The sequence below is a fragment of the Lagopus muta genome, chromosome 1, assembly GCF_023343835.1.
Source record: "Lagopus muta isolate bLagMut1 chromosome 1, bLagMut1 primary, whole genome shotgun sequence".
NCBI lineage: Eukaryota > Metazoa > Chordata > Aves > Galliformes > Phasianidae > Lagopus > Lagopus muta.
The window spans coordinates 124,329,757-124,354,410 of record NC_064433.1 but is presented as its reverse complement, the minus strand read 5'-3'; the positions used below and the strand labels follow the sequence as shown (position 1 = coordinate 124,354,410).

Genomic DNA, 24,654 nt, shown 5'->3' with positions numbered 1-24,654 from the left:
ATATTTGTATTAGGTTTGATTTAAATTTGTTAAAAGTTTTTTGGTGAATTCAGGTGAAAATTCCATTTTTGTCAGATTAGCTCACACAACATTTGATTCAACAAGAGTGAGCTCTTCAAGACAGAACTGCATTTCGTTAATCATTGCCACATGCATGTAATTATCATTCTTCCACTTTCTTCACTTGGCACCAGATTTTGCACTCTGATATGGCTGAATACAGTGATTAATTGTAGGAGATATCCCAACATGTCAGGATTCAAGCTTGTTTTTATCAGTACTGTTTTTTCTGAAGCACTGAGATAGATGCAGATGTTGCTTCTTCTCGTAAGAACGTGATCTTCAGGCAGCAGTGTGAATGAGGACGAGCTGGAGCTTCCTGCATTTGTTTTGGTTTAGTGTGGCCATTTTAAAATCAACACGATTCAATGTAAACAAATAGACTTTAAAAAAGAAGAAGAAGAGCCAGCCAGAACATTTGGCCATTCGGGTTTTCTGGCAAGCTTGTTGTCTTTTCTCTCTGAGGTCCGTGCTTTTATTCAGCTGCTGTAAATGTCAACAGCATTGCTTGGAGTGCAGCAGCACACACTGCACAGAGCACTGAGCGATCTCTGAGGAGGATCCTGTGCTGCTCTCTCTTCAGGTTTTATTTCTCTGGGGAAGTAAATAAATAAATAAATAAAATTGGTGTCGCATTTATGAACAATATTAAATGTAGTGATGCAAAGACATCTGTGAGCACCTATAAAAGATCCTAAGAGAGTTTTGAATTGCCTCATTTTTGTTGTTGAATAACCAGAGCGATCCATGGTAGTCATTTGGAATGAGGATAGTTAATCATTTAACTCCTCATTAAGAAGGGCCATGGAGATGGTGCAGCTTACTGTCAATAGGACTTGATTTGGATTTTTAAGTGCCTGATCTCTAGAAGGAACAACTGTTCTTCCTTTAGGTTGTGTTTTTTAGGGAAAGTGTTGTCAAGTTCAATCCTCAGAGAGGAGGAGCCTGGAAGTCACGCACACATAAGCTGCACTGTGAACAGGGCTGCATATTGTTTTGATGAGTAGCACAGGTGGAGTTTAGAAAGAATTGTCCTGTGTGCTCTGCACCTGGTTGTCAGCAGGCATGAAACTGTGTTACTCCCATGTCAGGATGGTGGCAAAGAAAAGATGTTTTCCTCTTTAGCTTCTTGAAGTGGCTAGAAAGGCTGCAAGGGGAGAGAGGGCTGTGTGCACTCTGTTCCTCTCCCAAAGTTCTGTTTGGGCATTTTGGGAAGGAAACATACTGGAATTCTTCTGGAGGAGGAGGCGGCTGCAATAAAAGACTGAAGAATGCAGTGGTGCGGGCCAAAGAGAGCTTGTCAGCCTGTGGGGAAGAGCTGCTGCCTGCTGCCTGTGTTCTGGCTGCATGGTGAAGCCAAGCATAGATATACAAAGTGCAAGGCTCACTGCAAGTTTCTGGTGAATGTGTTTTTCAGCAGGAGAAACTGAGATTGACTGAGTAGATCGCTTTGTGAGAAGTGACTTCTGGCTTTGGGAAATGATGTTCTTCATTCAACTACAGAGCATATGCAAAACAGTAACCTCTTGATTTGGCTGTGCTGCCACAATGCCTTCAGATGCGCCGCTGTGACATGGGCGGCTGCTCTGGCTCTGGAGAGGTGCAGCTTCGTGCCCGGAGCCATCTTGGACGAGAAAATGGGAGCACAAGGGCAGGAACTCCACTGTTCCCGTGCAGCAGTTTGGCAACACCCAATATTTGAACTTTCTGGAATGTTTTCATTTCAGTGAAACCTCTTGTTTTTGCCCGGTTTTGGTGTGGGCCTTTTGTTGTTGTTGTTTTTATCACAAAGAAAATACACAATTTCTCTTTTTTTCCTCTCTTTTTTTATTGTGGTCATTCAAACTTTTGTTGGGAAGACATTTTAGCCTAGCCTTCTTGAGGAAGTAGGTATGTAGTGCAACCTCTTCAGGAGATTAAAAAAACATATTGGGGTATGGAGTGTGTTTATTTAACAGTAATGATAGAAGCCTCCAGGAAGCTAAAGGCTGCTCAGCATTCAGTTAAAGCTGACTGGAGCTCACAGGTTCTCAGGGGATAATGTGAGGACCTGGCTGGCAGCCTGATGAATTTCTGTCAGGAGGGCTGGATGCAGAAATAGGAAGCATGCAGTTTCCTATTTAGATTTGAGGTCAAGGTTTGAGTTTAGGTGTTTTCCCTAAATGTCTGCCCTGTTTCCGTCTAACTGTGGGGAGAGCTGACCGGAAAGTCCCTGTGGATAGCAGTGCAGCCACAGGTGGCAAAGGTGAGCTGCTTTCCTGGGATGGCCTCTGCAGCCCTGTGCAGAGGTATGCCTGGGGGCCAGGAAGCGGCTTTCAGGACCTGTGATCTGCAGAGGAGGGAGTGGAGCTGCATCTCCATATGGTATTTTAAAGATTAAAATTTATTTTCGCATCATTCTTCAGCCAAATCTCTCTTATTTATGGCAACAGTGCTAAAATGCACCAGAGGAAAGAAACATAGCTTCCTGATATGGGTAGGGGAACATGATGCAGATAGGCAGCCTGGTGGACTGGATGGTACAGTGCTGGAGCAGAGCTGTTCCCCAGGTTGCCTTCTTCAATCACAGCATGGCCCATTTAGTATTAATACATTAGGATTCCTGGTGCTCCAGGAAGGTCTAATTTGGGAGGAGAGGCAGGCCGGCACTTAGAGCCAAATCAGGGCCGATGTTGACTCCAGGATATGAGTCTGCTTGCTCACCCTGAGCACAGGCAGTGTGCTGCAGGCTGACACCAAGCCAAGCAAGTGTAGGAGCATAGTGGTAGTGTGCCTGAATCCAAAGCGTCTCTGCCAACCTACCCCTGCAGAACTGAGAACTTAGCATTTATGTAGACCAGTGGTGAATTTAGTTTTGCTTGTTCTTAACATCCATTGAGGGGTTCTGAGTGTTTGGGGTCCATAATGGGAATTCCATACACTTAGTAGACTCTTTTCCTGTATTTGACATACCCAAATACCCGCAGGATCATATCCCATGTTTCTAAGGCAAGGTTGGAGTAAGTAGAAATTGCCCTAATATATAACTGGATACACAAAAAAAATGCTTCAAGTAAAGAAAGGTTGAAAACTTTGAATGCTTTTTTGTAATTCCTTTTGTCATTGTTAAGAATTAAGATGTTATTGCTGGTTTGAATGCAAAATGTCTCATTTCTAAGCAATACTTCATTTTAAAAAATTATTAATCTCAATAATAGCAGTCTCCAATAGCAAAAGGAGACTGTCACTTAGCAGAAATAGTTCTATCACAATGATAACTAAGGGTTTCTGCAGTTTTCTGTAGACATTTGCATTTCTGCACTAAAAATTATATTGATGGGTTACTAGTTGTTTTCTGCTTGGGAATCAGATGTAGGGGCACACAAAAGGGATGCATGTTACCCTCTTCCCCACCGTGTTTTCTATAGTTGGTTTTATTTGAGGTGTTTATCTTTAGGGACGAAGGGAAATCAGAAAGAGCATTAATGAAATTGAGTATGGTCTTTCAAAACTCAGCCAAACGTCTAATGAATAGGATTCTCTGGGTCAAAGCCAAGATCTTTGTATAATTCTGCATGGGTAAAAGCTTTGCAGTTGTGTATCTGATTGTGCACTGGCGTCTCAGAGAGAAAAGAAACCTTAAATATATGAGCAGGGATCATCTGGTTATTTATGACATGGTAACAGTCTGTATAAAGATATGATCTGACACATATGTCAAAGTAATTCCTGTTGACTGACTTCAGGGAAAATGCATTGTAAATCTAGCTCCTCGGTGTGTTTGGGATTCTGTTACAAAGGTAGCTGCTCTGGAGGCTTTTCCATGGCTGTCAAACTGTTTAGTTTGCAGTCAGGCTCATTTTCTCTGGTTTTAACTCACTTAAGAAGAGTCTTCTTTGGAAAAGCAAAACCCAACACCCCTCCTTTCCCTTTCCTTTCCCAGAAGAATTCTCTGTATGTGGGAAATACCATATGAATGGCTTGAATTATCAGGATGCATCCGGAAACAGCATTTGTAGTTTCTTGATTCTTTTTCTTCTAATAAAGTTCATTTGACCACAAAGTACGTCATTGCTGAAACTGAATTTTTGTAAGAGGTTTCAATGTTACCAACTTTCCTACCACCAAATACTGAAACCGCTATTTTTAAAGTGCTTTTTAAAAGGTTACGTTGGGTATTTTTTTAAATCCACACCTAACAAAATTTCTTGCTTTAGTGTTATCACAGTCATAGCAGTGATATGAATGTATTTTAAATACTCGGGGATGAAAATGGTCTTGCGTTTTGCAAGGTATTTCTTTTTTGTTCTTCATGTAATGGTGATGACTGTGCAGAAAGAGGCATGGTGATTTATTAATTATTCATTATCAAGTATGTCAAGTGATATTTAAAAGCTGCCACCCATCCATCTTCCTGAGGTGCTTTCTCTGCCTGCTTTTCATGCCTGTAAGCATATCTTTTGCTACCTGTGGTTGCCTTTCCACTTGCAAAAAGGGTGGGCCTGTCTGTAGCTGAAGGCAGTGCCACCTTGATATGCCACCCCCTGCAGCTATGAGGGATTGAGGAGCAGGGGCACCAAACAACTTTCCAGAGGGAAACATCACATGGGTGACAGAGCTGGTTGGATGCAGCTGGCATTGCCTTCCCTCCGAGCCTTAACAGTAGATGAAATTTCCCTAGTTGAGACTCTGAGATTTTCAATATTTTCTTCGTATTCTCCAAGGTATAATAATAAAGACTAGATGGCTTGAGGAAAGTGTCTCCCAGCTTACCAAGGTGTGATGTCTTATGAAAAAAAAAAACAAAAAACCCAGCATCTGAGCCACTGAGGAAATCTTGCAGTCCAGGAGAATTAAAGGCTTAAATAGGGTTCAAAAGACCTCCATTTCTGTAAATATGCAGAGGCATCTGTTACAGTCAGAAGTGACCTCCTGGTTGAAATGAGCAGCAGGGAAGACTTGTAGCTGATGAGCACTGCACGCGGTAGCAGGTGTTAATTCAGGCAACGGGAATCGGCGAAGAGGTTCCCAATGAACAAAGACCTTTCTGCTTGCCAAGAAGAGACATACGGGAAATTGAAACAAAAAGCACCCGCCTGTGGTGTTTCATTTATAATTTGCAGCCAAGTGTGTTGTGTGCATTTCTATGTCCAGATCTTTACATCACTCAGTATAGGGCTGATGTGCCTGACAAAGCTGCAAAGGTTATGTCTGAGAGGCACTTACAGCTTTGGAAACCAAACTTCTTAAAGCAGATTTCCAAGCAGAAATGAATCCAGATTTAATGGAAAATGTTCAAAACAAATATATTTATTATCGCAGCGCATGCCCGAAGTAGTAGTGTAAAACTGTCATCCTAAAGGTTAGGATTGCTTAAGTGAATAACTGAAGTTTAATTATTGCTCACTAGTAATCAGCAGAGACAATATAACATTATAACTTTTTATAATGCCAGGATATTTGTAGTCCTTGTTGGCACAAGGTATATATTGCATTCTTCCTCCTTGCCTCTCTCTCACATGCACACCCCTGTAATAAAATTTGTAATTTCATCTTAAATTTAGGTTGGTTCTGTTTTATGGGAACTTTATTTATGTCCTCTGCATAACTTAGTTTTTGTAAGGAAAGAACTTCTCTATTAAGTGGGTGAACTACTGGACAGAAACCTAGATGACAAATGTGGGGCTGGAAGGACTTATGATTTGGTTTATGTGAGTAATTGCTAGCAATCCTGAAAAGGCAATACCCTTACAGTAACAAAGAGTGCCCAGAGAACCAGTAATAAAGCCACTGATGTAACAGAGTTAACATTTGCAAAGGCTTTCAAGATTTAAAATGCTCCCTTGGATTCTTGTATATATTAAGGACAGCTCTTTAATTGTAATAAAAAGCATCATACATCTTGAGTACTTGATTCGCAGTATTTAATGTGTGCCTCCCATGGGGATATAACAGCTCTAATGATGAGATCTTTAAATACCTTAACAAATCTCACATCTGTTTTGATAACAACTTTAATAATCAATCAAAATAAAACCTGTTATTTTCTTTCCTGTTGAACAGAGCGTGGATCACACTTCTCATAAACCTCATCATATTGAGGTTGGGCTAAGATGAGCATAACCAGTGACGAAGTGAATTTCTTGGTGTATCGCTATCTCCAGGAATCAGGTAAGTTTCCTGTATTTCATCACAACTCCAAGTCATAGATGAAATGGGAAAATTTTCTTTGTATGTGGTGCTGTTTTAGGAATGCTGTGTTAAGTGTTTCAGTTGAACTAAATATTTCTTGCGCAAACCTGTATTTCTTTGGAACTGTGGTCCAAAGCATAAAAAAAATGCAGACATACACAAGTACAAATTAAATGTTTAAGTTAGGCAAAACAAGGAAATAAATAACATTGTGTTAACAAATGTTTCTGTAGAGTAGTATCATCAGAGCCAACATCATTTTTGGCAGCAGCAGCACAAAGCACATTGATTTTGTATCATTTTTCTTAGCCATTTGAAATTGTTCTGTCAGATGCTTATTAAATAAACAGGGACTGTATAAATCAGTTTTACATTGGTGGAATGTTGATCTCATAAATGGAAAACTGGGCGCAAATATCTAATGACTTAGAATTTCATTACAGTAATTATATATGTAAAGTAAGCTTTGCAGATGACATCTCTTTTCCTTGTGACCATGGCTCTGTCTTAGCACCATTTCCTTGTGGTACTGCAAAGTGCCCATGGTACTCTGTCTTCATTGTAGGGAAGGGAAAAAGAAATGACTTTTAAGAAAACCTTTTGGAAGGAAAGGTGAATCTTTCCTCAGGAAGAAAAAAATGAAATGAAACTTTAATATTTAGTGTCTATTTTGTTTTCATAGTCTTGTGTCCACTCTTTGGAAGGAGTCACAATTCTATTCAGAAATAGGAATACTCTTTTAAAGTGGAGATGATAGGGGAGGTGAAAAACACTAACAAAGGATGTAGACATAAGCCCAATTAATGTAGGATTGGCCATGTGCTCTGGATCAGTTATAGAATTGACTGAAATGTTGTCTGAATACTGAACTGAAAGGTTGTTGTTTCAAGTGCTAGGAAAAACCAACACTTGTGAGAAAAATACAAAAACTTCATTTCCTCGTATCAGAAGACATAAAGCCAACTTTGGAATAAGCCCACCAGACTTTGGACATGTCTTCGATAAATGGCCAAAATCTCAGCAAGAAAAGGATACTGGCTCAGCCTGCTTCTCTTGGTCATTAAAACTAGAGTTCATTAGACGAGGTGTTTTGACTTGTTTTTCTCTTTCCAAAGATATTTCAATCCTGGTAGCCCAACTTCCCACACAAGGGATTTCCCCTGAGATTGAAAAAATGATTAATAGTACTTTTTCAGAATTTGGTCTTTAGAAGATTGCTTTGAGATAACAGAGTTGGCCTGTGTTGGCAGCTGTTTTCTTACATTGTGTTCTTCTCTCTAACACCACAGCTTATAAAAAAAAAAGCTGTAGCATGCATTTAGATGAAGGAAAGATAGAGACTAGCAAAACTGAAATTTCACCCAGACGTTTATTTTTAAAAAAACCTAGTGGTACTTCACTGGAAAATGCATTTAAGCATTGAAATGTCACACAGACAGACATAGGCAGAGCCTGAAGAATCCTAAAATTGTTCTACATTGTTATATTCGTATTATAGGAGATTTTACATACCAGCACATTAATACAGTAACTTTTCCTTTTGATGGGTCGGTAAATGGGTTAGTACTGTGTAATGATTGAGAAAAAGGCTTTAAAAAGTCATTCAAGAGTGGTGATGTCAGCCAAATGTCAGGAAGTTATTTCAGGTGACACCTCTCCCACAAGTGAACAGTAACTTTTGCCATTTTAGGGAGAATTTTACATACAAATCTTCAGTTTAATTGCAATTTTTACTGCTCTTTATTTCTTATGTATAGGGACAAATGCTTTTTCTTACTTAACTCATTCAAACTAAAGACACGCAGACATGGTCCAAACCCAGACCCACTTCCCCATTGCTTGTGGCTGGGGGTACGTGAGGAGTCGGGTGCAGCCGCTGCCTCCCCTTCCCCTCCTCTTTATCTAGTGAGGGTGTATCAAGCTGTAGCCCAATATGTAATATGAATTTAAACATTCATAAATTCAGGCATTCATAAAAATGTCACAGAAACATTGTATTTGCATTGTTTTTATTGTTTTTAATCCATATAAAATAATAAAAATTAAGGTTAAGTACACGAGGAAATATTCAAATATGCTTCAAATTGAGCATATTGAAATATAAAAGAATAGAAATTAAGGTTAAGTGCATGAAGAAATATTCAAATATGCTTCAAATTGAGCATATTGAAGTCTAGATGCTAGGTATATCTTTAATAGATATGCCTTACTGTTTGCAGGTAATTCTGTTTTATAGCAATGTCTTGCTATGTCTAATGTCTAATTCTGTCTTATAGCAAATAAGAGCTATAAGCAGTGATCAATCCACTGATGTATTGGCAGATCTTCTTGCACTCATTTTATATCTTTCACACTCTTGTGGTTTTTCAGTGCAGACTTTTATATCTTTATTTTCAGAAGAGTAACAAAAGAGGAATTATTCTGCAGCATCTTGTCTTTCCACCTGGTGAAATATGTAGGTCACTCTGAAATTAATGCCTCCCATGTATCTCCATGGAAGCTAGAACAGCTAAAAAGAACACAATAACACTATTTGATAGAGCAAATTCTCAGATACGAAACATTATTTTTCAGTATAGCTATTAGCTATGCATTTTGGACAGCAGTGAACAAGAACCTGCGTACCATGCTTATAAAAACCTACACCAGTGGAGGTGACCAACTGTTTCACAGCTGCTATGGTATAGTGGTTCCTAGGAAAATGTTGCCCACGCAGTCCATCTTTCATTGGACCAAACAGATGAAAATCGTAAGTGCCAAATCCGGACTGTAGGGTAGGTGTGGAAGTAGGTGTGGAAGTCCAGCCAACACTGGTTCTTTGCAATCCTCAAAATGGTATTGCAGGAGAAGGTTGTCGTCTTCCCTGGCCTGACTCTGGAAGTTCAAGCCTTCTGTTTGGTCAGTATCATGATGTAGCAGCTAGACTTGATTGAGCTCCAGGAAATTCAGAAGAATCACCCCATTCCTATCTCAGAAGACAGTGCACATCACTCTACCTGCTGAGGGCTGTATCTTGAACTTTTTCTTCAGTGGGGAATTCACATGTTGCCACTTCACAGACTGCCCTTTTGACTCTGGTTTGTAGTGGTGATACCACGTTTAGTTACCAGTAATGATAGAATCCAGGAAACGGTCACTCTCAGCCTCGTGTTGGTTCAGTAAGTCCTGAGAAACTTGTATACAGTGTTCTTTCTGTTCCTATGTGAGCATTCATGGCTGCTACCTGATACAAACTTTGCAAAACTCGAACATTGCCACATTGCCATTGTCTCCAGTATATTGAAGCCGATATTCAAGTCCTTATACAGTTCCCTGGTCATAATCCACGAATTTGCGTGACTGTCTGTATTGTGGCTTGTCTTTAACATCACCATTGTCACTGCCCACCACCTCACCATGCTGACATCCACTGTTCAGTCTCCATAAATGTTCAGCAAGTGTGAATGATTGGCAACAGGTGCCATTCTTTCTGCATGGACACACCTCAGCTTCATGTGCACTTCTGTCAGACACCATTTTGTCAGGCTGCTCCTCTGCTGCCGTCTGTTGTGCAACAACAAAATGTATTACATTTTGTAATACATATTGGCAGGAAGGTTCAACCTCTGCTGCCATACCACCAACGTCCAATGTTGTGGGCCAATGTATCAAAATAAAAGGCATTACTTTTGGAGCAGCAGATAAAGGATATTCTGAATCAATAATTTTCAGAAGTAATAAGAATTTATAGGGCTAGTATTTAAATACAATTTAAGTTCAAATCCCTGTAGTTAAAGCAGTTTGCCAAAAACAAGGTTATTAGATTATGTTTACATTAGCTGAATTTCAAGCCTCAAAAAGTTATATTAAGCATAGCCATAAAAGTAGCTTACAGGACCATAAAAATGTTCCGTTTTCCTTTTTTTGTTATCTGTTCTTTAATCTCATCCTGTAAAATTTTTAGGCTTTCTCACAAGATATGGACAGTGGGAAAAGAGAGAAATGACAAAAAGAAATACAAAAATGGCAGAAAAACAGTGTAAAAAGCAAACTATACCCATAATATTTCAAGTATTTTGCAGCTAGAAGGCACAGAAGCACTTGAGATTATTTGAAACGTTATCATTGCAAGAATACGGATGGGTGCTTTCATACTTCATTATGAAAATGCTTTCAGGTCATTCTGATACAAATTCATCATATCTCAAATTGTAGTTAGAAGTGAAACTCGGTAATTATATTTTCCTTATTAATTCTCTGTCAGACTACAAAACTTGCACAAGAGAGTATTAAGAGCGTTGAACTGTCTAAGCCATTATTGTTGCTCTTTAACAAATCTTGGCGTACTAAGAGGAGTTCCAGTGAACTGGAAAGAACAAATGTTGTGCCAGAATTTTTAAAGGTTAAACAAGATGATCCAGGTAACTGTAGGTCAAGTAAAATCATTGGAAGGCTGAAACTAAACACCTCCAACAAAAAAATAGAAGAGATGACAGCATACATAATACCAGCCAGCAAGTCTGTGTGAATAACAGATCTTAACAAACAAAGTAGGTACTAGTTTTTCCAAGATCACAGAATGCAATGACAAAGGTAATTGCACTGACAATAATATGCTTAGACTGCTTTATAGCACTTTTGTATTTTTGTTGACACACTGTGTTTATAAATAAAACAAAATAACAATGTGTAAAACCAATGTAATCCAAGGTTATCAAGTGGATTGAAAACTGACTAACAGAACATCTTGAAAAGCGATTGGAGATGGGGAATATTTATCAAAGGTTGCTTCTAATGCAAATTCACAGGAATCTGTTCTTGGCATGACACTACTCAATGGCTTTATTAGTGACCTGGAAGGAAATATAAAATGATCCTTGAGTGCATTTGCAGCTGACACTGTAGGAATTACAGTTGACTGATCATGGGGTTTAAAAGAGAAAAACACAGCCAGAGAGACTCTATACTTCGAGTCCCCTGCTGCTGGAGAAGCAGAGCTGGAGAAGATGGTTGCTCTACTGACAGTGGAGTCACATCCCTTCAGTACAAGATAGGACTTGGACCAGTTAAGGCTGCAATTGCACAGCTGTATTAAAATAAATAAATAAATGCCTTTTCACAGAAGTGTCTCTTTCAGGTCTTGTCTATGCCAAGAAAAAGAAGCAGTACCTCAAGTGTATTTTTCATTTAAGGTCTCTCTATTGATAGCATCTATCACTGACATGGCAGAGTGTTTTCACTTGTGTGGCAGGTAAATGAATGCACCTCTTCTTGAGCTATAAAGAAGTCAAGTGGCTAGTTTCTGTTTCAGATTGTTAGTTCTTATCCAAAAACCAGATCCTGCAAGTTCTTAATTTGCTTAGTTCTTAATGTGCACTTCTCTGGAGCACAATTTGAAGCGGCCAGATTCTGCAAAGTGCCAAGTACTTCCAGAAGTCAAACTTCTAATAATTGAATTCTATTTATTTGAAGGTGTCTTGATTCAGAGACCACCTCCAGGTGAAAATGTTGGCCTCAGTTACTGAAGTCAAGCTTAGGTGATGTCTGCACTGTAAGCATTCTACCAGCATGGAAGTAAAAGCACACAAAATGTCCCTATGGTGGATATATTTATACCAACAAAACAGGTGTGTTGGCAAAAGCAAAACAAGCTATACCAAAGGCACTGTTCTGCCATCCAAATTATGTAGGTTCAGGTTTGCACCTCTTCAAACTCCTGAGAAGCATACTTTTGCCAGCAGCCATCCTTACCACTGATACAGTCCTGTGGATTGTTTTCAGAACGAAGGACTGTGATTCTACAAAACCATACCGAGTTTAGAGTACAGAGATTTCTCATTCTGCCTTGTCTGCCCGAAACAGAAGCAGGTAGTTATCTGTCTTTCAGAATGAAGGGCAGTAACCAATATGCAGTAACAACCTCAGAGAGGACTGAAGAGAGGGAAGTGGCTAAACCAAGACACATTGAATCATGATGTACCTTTTAATCCAAACTATGCTGCCATCTGTTGTGAGTGACAAATCCTATCATAGATTCAAATGCTACAATTAATTACCTTCCCTAACCGGTCCAATCTGCCAATTCATTATTAAAGCTTTTCAAATTTAGTATTTTGATGGATTGATTGGTTGTTTGAACTGTGTTCTTTTTGTACCACTTACATGTATCTTGCACCATCAAATCATATCAGCTCTCCATCTGTCTGAGGCTTCTACTGCTCTCCTACAGGACATTTATTGTGGTGGATGTCTGGCAATGCCTTGTTAGAGTTAAGATCGCATAAGTTCCCATTTTCACTCATACTTTCACTGTTGAATTTGAATTTTTCCATGTTTTATGACATACACTTGATAAACTTTTCCTTGATGTACAATCAGTACCATGTGCAAGATAATAAAAATGCTTTCTGGATACTTGCACTAAAAACATGTCAGTAAATTTTTAGCAGCTGACTTGGGCCAATTTATCATTATACTTCAGCATTGTAATTTGTTTTCTTCCCAGCCATATGAATTAAGCTAGTAATGTAGTTGTTTTCCCCTGTAGATTCAGGATGACAGCATTGCATTGATGTTGATTGATTGGTTGATGTTTGACAGATTTTTCTAGAAGATAAGATTTTCTCCTAGGTTTTCAGCATAGGCTCAAAGGGCACATAGAACATGATGTGTTTCTGTGAATCACAGCACAAATTTCTTTTAGAGTTAAAAACGCTTAAGCAAAGGCCCTTCCTGTTAGCCACATCCAATGCAACTTACTCTCATTCTGTCTTCTGGAATTATAAGTGACATGGATATTCTGAAGCTTCTGGGATTTCAGCATTGTGACCTTGTCCAGTCACATACTAACAGTTGGAATAGTGCTACCTTATATTTTTTTCCAATGCCATTTACAATTCCTTGAAAAGGAACCAACAAAATCTGAAAGAAAATACATCTTTCTATACTCATTCTGTCCTTAAACAAAGAAATTTCATACAAATTGTGAACAAAATATCACAGTTTGCAAAAAGTGCATTCTCAGAACAGAAATGGAATGTTGTGTTCTTTCAAATTTGTGCTTTGTGCAGCAATTTTTACTGTACATGTGTATGATTTTTTTCTCTGAAGTCCGTATTTTTTCTGTGTGAGGTATATTTTAAATAACTGTTATAGCACAGAGTTCCTGAGTCACAGATGTGAAAAGCGTATGAAAATGATTCAGCTTAAGCATAGCATAAAATATTGGCCTATATAGGTCAGCTAAATTTGCTTCAAAACTAACTGCTTTCTTTGCATAGGAAGGCTGCTGCTGGGTAGAAGAGAAATATATAGTGCATAGGTTTTGCTTAAATTATTAAAATATATTCTTAGAAGAATAATTCAGGAGAAGAAAGAGGCACTTGGTCAATAAAGGCACTTGGCTAATGTGTTAATAAAAAAATATGGTGTGAATATAGTGTCTGTGAATAATGATTTTTCCTTATTTCTCTCCTCTCTTCTCTCCACTGGTTAGTTCAAAGGAGAGCTCAGGCTGTACAGTGTCCAGCACTTCACAGTATGAGAGTAGTTAAGGTTGGGGAGGACCTTTGGAGGTCATCTAGTCCAACTGCCCTGCTCATACCATGGTCAGCGTGAGTTGGATTTTGAGTAACTGCAAGGATGGAATGGACTTCGGGAAATACTGCTTTTCTGAAAGAGTGGTCAGGTGCTGAAATGGGCTGCCCAGGAAGGTGGAGGAGTCAGCGACCCTGGGGGTGTTCAAGGGTCGTTTAGACATTGTGTTGAGGGATATGGGTTAGTGGAAACTATTGGTGATTGGTGGGCGGTTGGAATGGATGATCTTGTAGGTCTTTTCCAACCTTGGTGATTCTGTGGAGAGTCTGTAACATCCTTGAGCAGCCTGTTCCGTTATTTGGTTGCCTCGACATTTGAAAAAAAAAAAAAAGGCAGGGGAGGGGTAGGGATTAATGGCATTTCATGTGTGTTTCGATTTGTGCCCTTTTCCTCTTGTCCTTTCACTGGGTACCACTGAAATCTCCATCATCTTTGTACCCCTCAGGCAGTTATGCACATGGATAAGAAGCCCCTGAGCTTACCTACTGTAGGCTGAACAGTCCCAGCTGCCTCATCCTTCCCTCATACATGGCATGCTCAACTCCACTGGTAATCTTTGTGGCGTTTTGCTGGACTTTTTCCAGTGTTTCTCCAGAAATGGAGCCAGCAGTCCATGTGTGTCACACCAGTGCTGAGGAGAGGACAGGGATCACCTCCGTCAACCTGCTGGCAACACTCTTCATAGCACTGCTCAGGGTGCTGTCAGCATTCTTTATTGCAAGGGTAATTTCTGGCTCAGGTTCAGCTAGCCCAGCCTCCTTCTCAAAGCTGAAAAACTTCAAAGGTCTCTTGAAGTACCTTACATAAAGGTACTGTTGAACACTATAGTCACTGGAATGCTTATGAAGCTGCGTATATAGCAGTGCGCTAGTGGTGAGGATGGAGACCTTTTGTTTGTGGAGGGAAAAGTATATCCTTGAAATGACATCCTGCCACCCAAAGATAAAATACACATTTTAGTGCTGTTCCAGTAATTATCTGTGGTGTATTGCCACTGACTCTGGGCCACGTGTATTCTGCCTGTGATGTGCAGTAGCTGTAGTTTGTAGGCAAAACTCAGCAGCTTTCCTGTGTATTTGCTTAGCTCCTATTTTCAGGGGTACTTTTTTGCTAGTACAGTTGGATGCTGGTCAGGTATAAATGATTAAAGAAAAGAATGCAATTTTTAAGGAGATACCTGAAAATTGGTGTTTGAATCTGGCCTTGAAGTTTTTGTGCCATTATTTTCTTATTTGAAAATGAAGTTAATTCTATGTACAGTAAAAAGGTTATAGTCCTAAAATATATTTAAATCCTCTGGAGAAAGAATTGTGGTAATGCAGTATTTAACAGTATTTTGCTATTATTTTAGGTACTACTTGTGAATTTATAGGCAGTTATAAATTGGTTGAATATATTCATATATCTAAATGCAGTATGAATGAGATTCTGACGGTATTTATTATTCAGGAACAAATGTGAAGGCTGACTGCAGGAATCTTTCACCTTTTCAGTGATACGATAGCAGGCTTTGAAGCAATACAAAATCCATTTTTAATTGTCTTGGTTTAGCACGGATCTGATTTGTGGGCATGCAGCTCTATTTATGCTTATGATACAAATCCAATCAACTGGAAGTTGGTTATAGAGCCAGTGTTTGTGACCTTTCTTGAATTACTTGAGATACACAAAAGCCGCGGTGTTGTTGCAGGAGTGAAATATGTGTTACAGTAGATTTTGGATAGAAGTGCTTGAGAAAACTAACAGAACCAGTTTGGGTTTAAATAAAAGAATTAACATTCCTATCTAATGAGAAACTGTCTGTTTCCATACATTGCTTGTAATGTAACGTAATGTATATAACCTTCCCCTGCAAGATATGACTGTAGTAAAGAAAACTGTGCTTTCAAAAAGGTATGGAGATTTTCACTGAATTGCCACCATTTTTTTATTTCTCTCCTGCCTTCTGTATTTCTTTTAGATTAGGGAGGAAGTTACCGTATGATTTCACAAACAGCGAGACTGATTCTGAGTATGAAATAATACTTCATAGTTGGAGGATGAATGACTGCTGAAGAGACAAGTCCATTTTTTGAATAAGAACTCTGTTATGCAGTTTCTCACTCAGCAAGTAATCATTTATTCTCTTTGAAAACACTAAGTAGATTTTAAGAGAATCAGGGTCAGCATTATAAGACAACTAGCTTTATTAAGCTGCACCAAAAACATTTTTTTTATAATTATCAAAGCTATAATCTTGCAAAAGATTAAGCTGCTAGGTTAAAGGTAAATACCTTTAAGTTTGAAGATAAACAAATGAGTTGCTAAGCTTACACTTCTGTATTGTACAGAACGTTCTGTTAACCCACATCCCACTGTGCACTTCTTTTTGTAGAACAGTGAATACAGGCTAGCAGTATTTGACGCTCAGCTTCCCAAAATCCAAATTCCACGATGGAGAGGAAAAAATACTTCTACAGCTACAGAAGTTATTTGTTTTGCCATGGTTATATTTACAGGAGAATGCAGTAAGCTGTATGGTGGCCATTTTTATGTGTGTTTATGTGCACAAGCTTAAAGTTCTGTGACCAGATATCTACATTACTTACACATACATAAATAATAATTTTGAATGTTTTATTTGATCAAGCAATCCCTTTGAAACTTCCTTCTGTCTCATTTACCCCTGTTGTGTAATAGTAGTCACATAAATGTCACATAAGAAAAGCAATACTTTGTGCAGAATTTTCTAAGTTCTGATGAAAGAAAAAAAATACACTGAGCATCTTGTTTCTTTGCCTTCTGCAGAACCCTGCTTCTTTGGTATTTCCTTCTAGGTCTGTTGAGAGAACAGTTTAAAAACTTGGCTATTTTCATTTTTGTTTGGCCTGAAAGGTGCTGTGCAGTGCTGGATCTCAGACACTGAGCAAACACAGAAATTGGAAGTTATGCAAATAAACCTTTTCAAGTTTATTCCATAGCCCATGTTTTTGTTCTGATCATCTCATGTCCTGATCATTATAGCTTACATAATTACAGTATCACAGCAGTATAGGGATATTAAGAAAATTGGATACTGGGGGGAAGGAAAGTATCTTTAGATCAAGATGTCTTTGCTTAGTAAAACCAGCGATGTGTTACATGTTTGTGTAGTGCTTTTCCTGATTGTTGGCCATACCCAGTGAAAGAAGCTGTAATACAGTGCTGCAGTTTTGCAGTTATATATCACACCCCTTCACATCTCTAGCCAGCACAGCTCCATTTGAACTCCATGTGTAGTGGCCATGAGCAGAAACCATTCCAGAGCTGAGGTTCCTGAGTGCCCACAGTGCGTCAGCCACAGTGTTATTCCTGCTTGACACTGCTTGCAGGCGTATATTAAAACTGATTAAAAAAAAAGAACATACCTTACAGAAAAAAATGAGAAGTGTGTATGACTGTGAAGGTCTCTTACGTGAAAGGGAGCCTTCCAATGTTGCACAGCATTTTGCATGTTTGATTGAACAGGGTTGAAAATAAGAGAGCGGTGAGGTGCTGGAACAGGCTGCCCAGAGAGGCTGTGAATGCTCCATCCCTGGAGGTGTTCAAGACCAGGTTGGATGAGGCCCTGGGCAGCCTCTGGTCTAGTATTAGGTGTCTGGTGGTTGGTGGCCATGCTTGTGGCAGCGGAGTTGGAACTTGGTGATCCTTGGGATCCCTTCCAACCCAAGCCAATCTATGATACCAGCATCCCATTAATTTAGAAGGATTATTTGTTTTTTTCTCCTGCAGTTACTTCAAATCTTGCCCACAGTTGCATTAAAGTGTTAGGTCTGCATTGACATTTATTTGCAGTTGTCAGCCTATTTACACAGAGCAAGTGAAAAAGGAGGATTATTTCAGATCTTGTTTTCAAAAGATTTTTTTAAGTTCCTCTTTCCATTGCTCATGTTCTGTTTTCTGTCTGTATCGTATTTCTTTTTGTTAATTTGCAGCACTCAGAAAGACTTAAGCAGTGAGTGCCAAGTATTGCTCATGAAAAGATCATTTCCAAGTAGTATTAATCTTTTCCAGCATATTTTCCTGCATGAAAAGAAAAAAAAAAGAAAAAAAAAAAACCTGCCAAAAACATTCTTTAATAAAATAATTTTGGGTAGCAGACATTTACTTGGAATTCTTGGCAGAAGGTAAGCAGGTCAGATATCCAAGAAAAAAGGGTGTAACGTTTAATATTGGTGAATAATGGCTTCTACAAACTTAGGGTAACCAGGCACATTATAATTTTAGCAGCTGACATAAGCTACGGTTAGGGATAATTTCTTTGTGAAGAACGTGCAATACAGGGCACATTTGCTAGGGCTCTAGAAATAATTTTAATCACTCCGCAATCCTAATCTTGAAACAAATGTACAGGCCCTATTGTTCAGCTGATTTTTCTAAAAATATGTTTCAACTGCAGTTCTTATTTTAAATTGCTAATGTGTGTCCTTGCTAAGCCCTTTATGTAATTGCAAAGGTAAGTCTTCAAAAATAAGCAGACACTGCCAAAACTAGAGAGGCACTCTAGGATGTATTACTGAGAAAGCTCAGCTAGGAGAAAAATCTCAGGCTGCTGTGAATAATAAACAAGATGTGGTTCAGGCTTTTTACCCACCTATTTTTTAGCTGCTTGTAGGATGTTATCAGTGGCTCTAGGCACCAAATGTTGCTAACTGCAACAAAACATATTTCGGAGAAACCAGTGTCCTTTCTGCAAAAGCTATGCACAAGGGTTCTGCGAGCATATTTTTTATGTCTGTAGTGGCTTCACACAGATGGGCAGCTAAAGTCCACTGCAAGCACTCTCCCTCCCCATAAAGGAAGAGGGGGAGAAAATACGATGAAAGAGGGCTCATGGGTTAAGATAAGGACAGGAAGATTGCTCGCAAATTACTGTCACAGGCAAGACAGACTCAGCATAGGAAGATTAATTGTAACGTATTGCCTGTTACTAACAGACTAGAGCAGTGGGAGCTAAGTGGGAACTAAACCACCTTCTCCCCATCCACCTTTCTCTCCCTCCTCCCCCCAAGCAGCACAGGGGAACAGGCAGTGGGGGTTGCGGTCAGTCCGTAGCCCTTCATCTCTTCCACTTCTCCATGGCCAGCTCTTAGCCCTTGCTTCACATGGGTCCCTTCTACAGCACTGTCCTTCCCAAACTGATCCCACGGGGGCTTCCCACAGGCTGCCCCATCATGGCTCTGTACCACGAGGCCCACCCTTCAGGCACTGCCCCACACGGTTCCCACGGGGGGCAGCTCCCCCAGCCCTCCTGCCCCACCGCTGCCCCTCTCCACGGGCTGCACCTCCAGCCCAGGCCACTCCTGCAGGATACCCACAGGCCATGCCTCCTGCAGGTCACAGCTACCACTGCCCCCATGGGCTCCTCTGGGGCCGCACAGGGAGATCTGCTGTAGCCAAAGCTGTGCTCCCTTCCTTAAATCTGCTCTCGCACATCACACCTGGCACCACTCATGGCACTGCTCTAGCAGCAGTGGGTCCCATTGGAGCAGTTGCTCTGCTCTGCTCTGCTCTGCTCTGCTCTGCTCTGCTCTGCTCTGCTCTGCTCTGATGTAGGGCACTGCCAGGCTCTGCTCACAGAGGTCACCCTGCAGCCTCCCTGCTTTCCAAATCTTGCCATGTAAGCCCAATACAATGTCTGTATAATTACATTTAGACAGAAATGTGAGAAGCAAGGATGGGGATTCATGCTGTGTTTGTAATTCACACTCAGTGCATCCTAATAGAAAGGGAATTCCTGCATTGCAAAATGGCAGCTGCAGTCAAGTGCAGTAAAGAACATCATTGGGTTCTCTTGAACGATGGTCTAGAAATGGTTTAACTTGTTCCAGGGGCTCAGCTAGCATGTGCTGTGTCCAGGATCAAGAAAATAAAGTTATTCCAAGTTAAATTGTTTGCTTCTGTCTTTCAGCCAGAAGTTGAGTTCTTATGTGAATTTTCATGGGCTCAGAGATGTGTTTTCTTTGCTTCTCTATACTAACGAATTTAGACCTTCAAAAGCCTTAATTTAGCATTAGTTGTTTTCTTCATACATTGCTATTTGGAGGAAATGATTTTGTTAGTAGTTCTATTTCACTGTTCTTTGGTGGAATTTCTTTAAACTACAGTGGTGTGGCTCTGATTTATTTCAGGTCACCGCATTGCACCATTCTTCCTTTCTTGCCTTCCAGCTCAGATGGCATTCCCAAGACCCAGATGTCAAATTTTGGAAGATCTTTTTCCACTGTTTGCATCTGGTTTCTTTGGCAAGCTCAGCAAGCATTGGAGTTATTTGGGTTTGGTGTCATGGCAAGGCTGCCAATGGGACTGTGTGTGGACATCCTTTCCTTCTGTGTGCAATGTACTTTTAAGTCATTATGCTGTGGAATGCTTCTGCTTAATGTGTCTGAATCTCCCAGGAATTTTGCACTTATGCCCATTTATGGTGATAAAGCTGACTTTCTTTAACCCCATTCAGGGCCATCTTTCCTTCCCTGCAGCCTGTACAGCTGCAGTCAGCTCTTAGATGTGTTCCATCCTTGCATGTATTTTACATCAGCCGAAGTATCAGCAATAATGCCAGTCACAGTAATACCTTAAGAAAACAAGCACTCGTGCCATCAGAAGAATGAGATTGCTAGTGAATCACATTATAGCAGTTGCAAAAACACAAGTTACCAAGACGTTTTAATCATTGGTACAACCTTCCTTATTTTTGTACCCTGTACCTGCCAAATACTTTATAAGAAAACAGCGTGTTGTATTAAGAATTGGAAGACATAGTATTTGGAAATTCCATAAAGAAGAAGACAACACAGTATTAGAGAAATCAATGAAATAAAATGTGTTGATTATTTAACAGTGCACCTGGAGGTATTTAAATTATTATGGAAAAAAGAGTTGACATCTATCTCTTAAACTAGTAACAGCACTAATTTAGTAACTTCAGGAAAATGAACATGGAGTCGCTACGTTTTGAAAACCTGTCTGGACTGCCTGAATAAAGGAAATAGGAAAAATCATTAAAGGAAATGGCACAGACCTCCTTGTGATATCTCAAAATTTTCCTGGACTGAAAACCACACTGGGCATGAGTTATTCAAAGATCTGTAAGAATGGGTCATAACTTGTACTCGGTTCCTCCTAGAGATGTCTGAGATGTGCGTCAGAGACAGTTTGATGTTGATAATTATTTCTTCTCTGTTTCATTCTGTGGTAACAAATGTTTCACGTATATGAAGAATCACATAGTATGAATAATTAAATTGAATAATTTGCAACCAACTTAGAGACAAAATGTGTTTTTAAAAAAATTGAACAGTATGTGAAGCAAACTTGCTAGGTTTGAAAAAAAATGTAGTTCATAAGCAGGAGACTTGTATGGTACTCGGCAGACAGATTAACTGTCGGTAGTCATTCCTCAGTTACTGGCTAAGACAGAAATATGTCAGAAGACGTTGCTTCCACAGACCCTTCTTTGTCAGTCTGCTCACCTGCACAAATGCAGCAGTAGGTGCCATAGCTATTGCACTTTAAGTTTAAACACGACTGCTCTTTACAGCGATAAAGGAATCCGAAAATGAAGGGAGCACTTAGGGAATGTCAGTCAGATGGATCGATGATTGCTAGATCAAGTAGCACAGGGAATACTCAGCAGCACCCCATTTGTGTGCTTAAAAGAAGGAGTGCTTAACTCAGACCAGGTGAGGCACGTCTCCAGAGGACACAGGGCTTTCTTAAGGCTGCGTGGCAGCCCAGTTATCTCTGTTTCCTATGCCTGCATTTTCTAGGCATTGCTGCTGTGAGCCAAGCATATTGCAAACAACTAAAGTTACATAGCCTGCAGATCAATCAGCATGCAAAGAACAGCATTATGTTCTTTAAACAAAAAATCAGTGGCAAATACTGTCTGTCAGGGAAGCCATTTTTAACTGAAAATGGAGCAGCCAAGGAAAAAAAAACCCGACACTATTATTTCTATTTTTGCAGTTGCAGAAAAATCTATCAGTGAAATTTTGCAAAACAGCCCTACATATGCATTTTTTGGCACTGCCTGGGGGAAGAATTCCCAAATGACTGTGTAGTACCACTGATAATGTATATAGGCACCTCGATGTGGGAAGAGATGCAGCACAGAACCCGGATTTGTTATCACTGTCAGTATAAACGTGAGAGAATCTCTAAATGATGAATTTCACTCACTTTTCAAGTCAAAAACACTTGCATAGCAATTTTTGTTAGGTGAGATTCATTTCATTATGTCATTTTTCTTCTGCGTTCATTATGAATTTTCATATGTCATTCAATGCTTTTATGCTCTGCAAAATCTTTCCAGACTACTATGCCAGAGCAGATAGATACTGCCTTTTACGTGATCATACGAAGTCCTGCAGTTAATCCGCTCTTCGTTTGGATTTTTTTCATGTATGATTATGTTTTTACACATTGTGTGTAGTTCCGATGGTACATGTTTTCCCATATTTTCTCTGGGCTGAGGTGGGAAAGACCTGGCAGCCATCCTCTCAAGGCTGCTGAAAGATGCCATTTGGGGCACTGGTCGTGTCACTGCACAAGTGACTGTCCAGCTAACGGATACAAAACCAGTTCCAGCATGTGGCCGTGGTCCCTCCCTTTGACCCTTTGTGTTCATACCCACATCCTTAAAAGCTCTGAGTCTCACTGTATGTATCCTCAAAGGTTTTACTCCATTAAGACACCACTTACTGGTGTTATTTGGGTATAAATTAATGTTTTATAGAGTGATTATTACAATCGCTGGGCTGACAGAATTTGAAGAAGTGACGCATATGGACACACATTTGCAAAGCACTTCTTTCATTTCACAGCTACTGTAGCGTTTTGAGTTTTGGTCTGCCAGAGTGGCATACCATCCCGGTCACATCCTTCCCTAAGACTGCCATTTGCAGAGCACGTTCTCCTGCTGTTCTCCCTCCCTGACTGCCTTGACAGCCTGCACAGTCATCGAGGGGGTGGTGTGCTGGCTTCCTGGCTTAGCGCTGCCTCATGTGGTTTCATGAACTTCAGAAAGAGGGCCAAGTTAACGTTTGTAACACAAGCATTTAAATAGCTAGCATTTAAAAGAAACTTGCCTTTGTTCAGTAAAAATCACCTTTTTATATGACTGAACCATACAGAGCTGCATCACAGCTATATAATTCCATGTACTCACGGTGCCCTAAAGAGAACTGATGACATCTGTTAACTATAGAAGCAAAACTAATGATTTTTCGGTTACCAAAAACCTGATGTGGGTACAGTTTCATTCAGAATTTTCTTAACTGTGTGTGCAACTTTTAAAGTCGCTGTACTTTCATATGTCATGTAAATTCTATGGTAATATTTAAGAAATCAGGAGATAACCAGCTATAGGTTGGTTGGGTGTTTTTGTTTCTTTGTTTTCCTTTTAAATACTGTTGTACATTAGGATTTTTTTCAAGAGGGTTGAGGAACACAGTGTCCAGCAGCACCCGTTTAAGCAGTTTCACTCTTGATTTTCATTATTTGGATCTTACCAGATAAGATTTGGGAACATCTGTCTCAGCTGCTGGAGATAAGTGACTGAGATTTCTATTCGGTGACAGTGTATCCAGGAGTTTTTTGTTTGGTCATCTCTCGGGTGCTTTGGTAATAGTTACTTGTCATAGAGAGAAACAGTCAAATGAAAGGATTCATTTCAATAACACAGCTGTGTTTTGTGCTGAGAGGTCCCTTTTCTCACCCGCAGTCAGGTGAGAGGTCTTGCACTTCAAGGACTTGGCAGCTCAGTACTGGCCAGAGAGGTTAGCTGTATGCCATGTTCACCTGTCTGTTGGCAACAATGTGACTTGAAATGAGATGTGACAGCAGTCAGCAAAAAGGTCTGCAGGATACTGTACACAATAATGAAGTAGTTAAATTTAAGGCTGCTGTAGATCCACAGTAAGTTTTCTGTTTTTTACCATCTCCTATGGATGTTTACTGTTTGCCATTTTTATTCTGTCTGCCTTTTGATCAAATCAGAGACCACTTTACAAAATTATGAGCTGCCAGCTCACAAAGTAGCTGCTGTCTTTTGTGGTAGGGAACTTCAGTGCTTCTGGACAACAGCTTAATTATCTGCATCTACTGCATTTTTAAGTAGGTTGACTGATTAATCTGTAATGCTTTTTAAAGTCCACTGCTTTTCAAAAATGTGTTATTACTGTTGTTGTTTAATTTAAATACGTATAAATATATGTTTAGTGGGATCTGATTAATCGCATGCCATATATTTATACAGAGAGAGAGATTTCAGTGTTCAGTGATCAAACCCTAGGTCTCTGACTCAAGCTGTGTGTGCTGAGTGACTTCATTCTTACTGTGCTACCCAGCAATGTGTTTGGATGTTCTGCAAAACAAATAACAAGGCAAAAACACTGCCCTGCAGATCTATTTTGGATGCAGCAGGAGGTCCAGCAGCTCATAAACTAGACCAGGATATAAAGAGTGAGACAGGGTAAAGGGGGACCAGGGATTAGATAAATAATACTGCTGTTTTTTAGGTGTTTTTTTCCCTATGCTTTGTTTTCATGCTTGTGGTCATACACAGTACTTCGTCTGGATTGACCAGACACTTTTTAGAAAGTGTCCTAAGCATTCCTAAAAATGGAGGAGTGCTGGGAAAGGGAAGTATGGTAGGGAAGGGAAAGGATAGAGGCTGGCGGAGAAGAAAAGCAGTGGCAAAATGAAGTGCGTAGGGGGAGAGAATCACAGAGAAATACGTACCTTGGTTTTCACATGTGGGAGGCATTCTGTTTCTTAGCTTGTTTTTGCTATCTGTCTATGATGGTAATTGAGCTGGTTGCAAAAAGA

General features: G+C 39.8%; 1 protein-coding gene across 4 annotated transcripts in view; it reads left to right on the top strand.

Annotated features, from left to right (window-relative positions):
- The window catches only part of TBL1X (transducin beta like 1 X-linked), a 198,612-nt gene that overhangs the window by 135,588 nt on the left and 38,370 nt on the right, over window positions 1-24,654 (top strand). For all 4 annotated transcript variants that reach the window (XM_048934276.1, XM_048934274.1, XM_048934275.1 and 1 more), the window contains one exon: window positions 6,103-6,210. In XM_048934276.1, coding sequence (XP_048790233.1) covers window positions 6,153-6,210 — 58 coding nt within the window. In that variant the 5' untranslated portion in view covers window positions 6,103-6,152. The remainder of the gene's footprint in view (window positions 1-6,102; window positions 6,211-24,654) is intronic.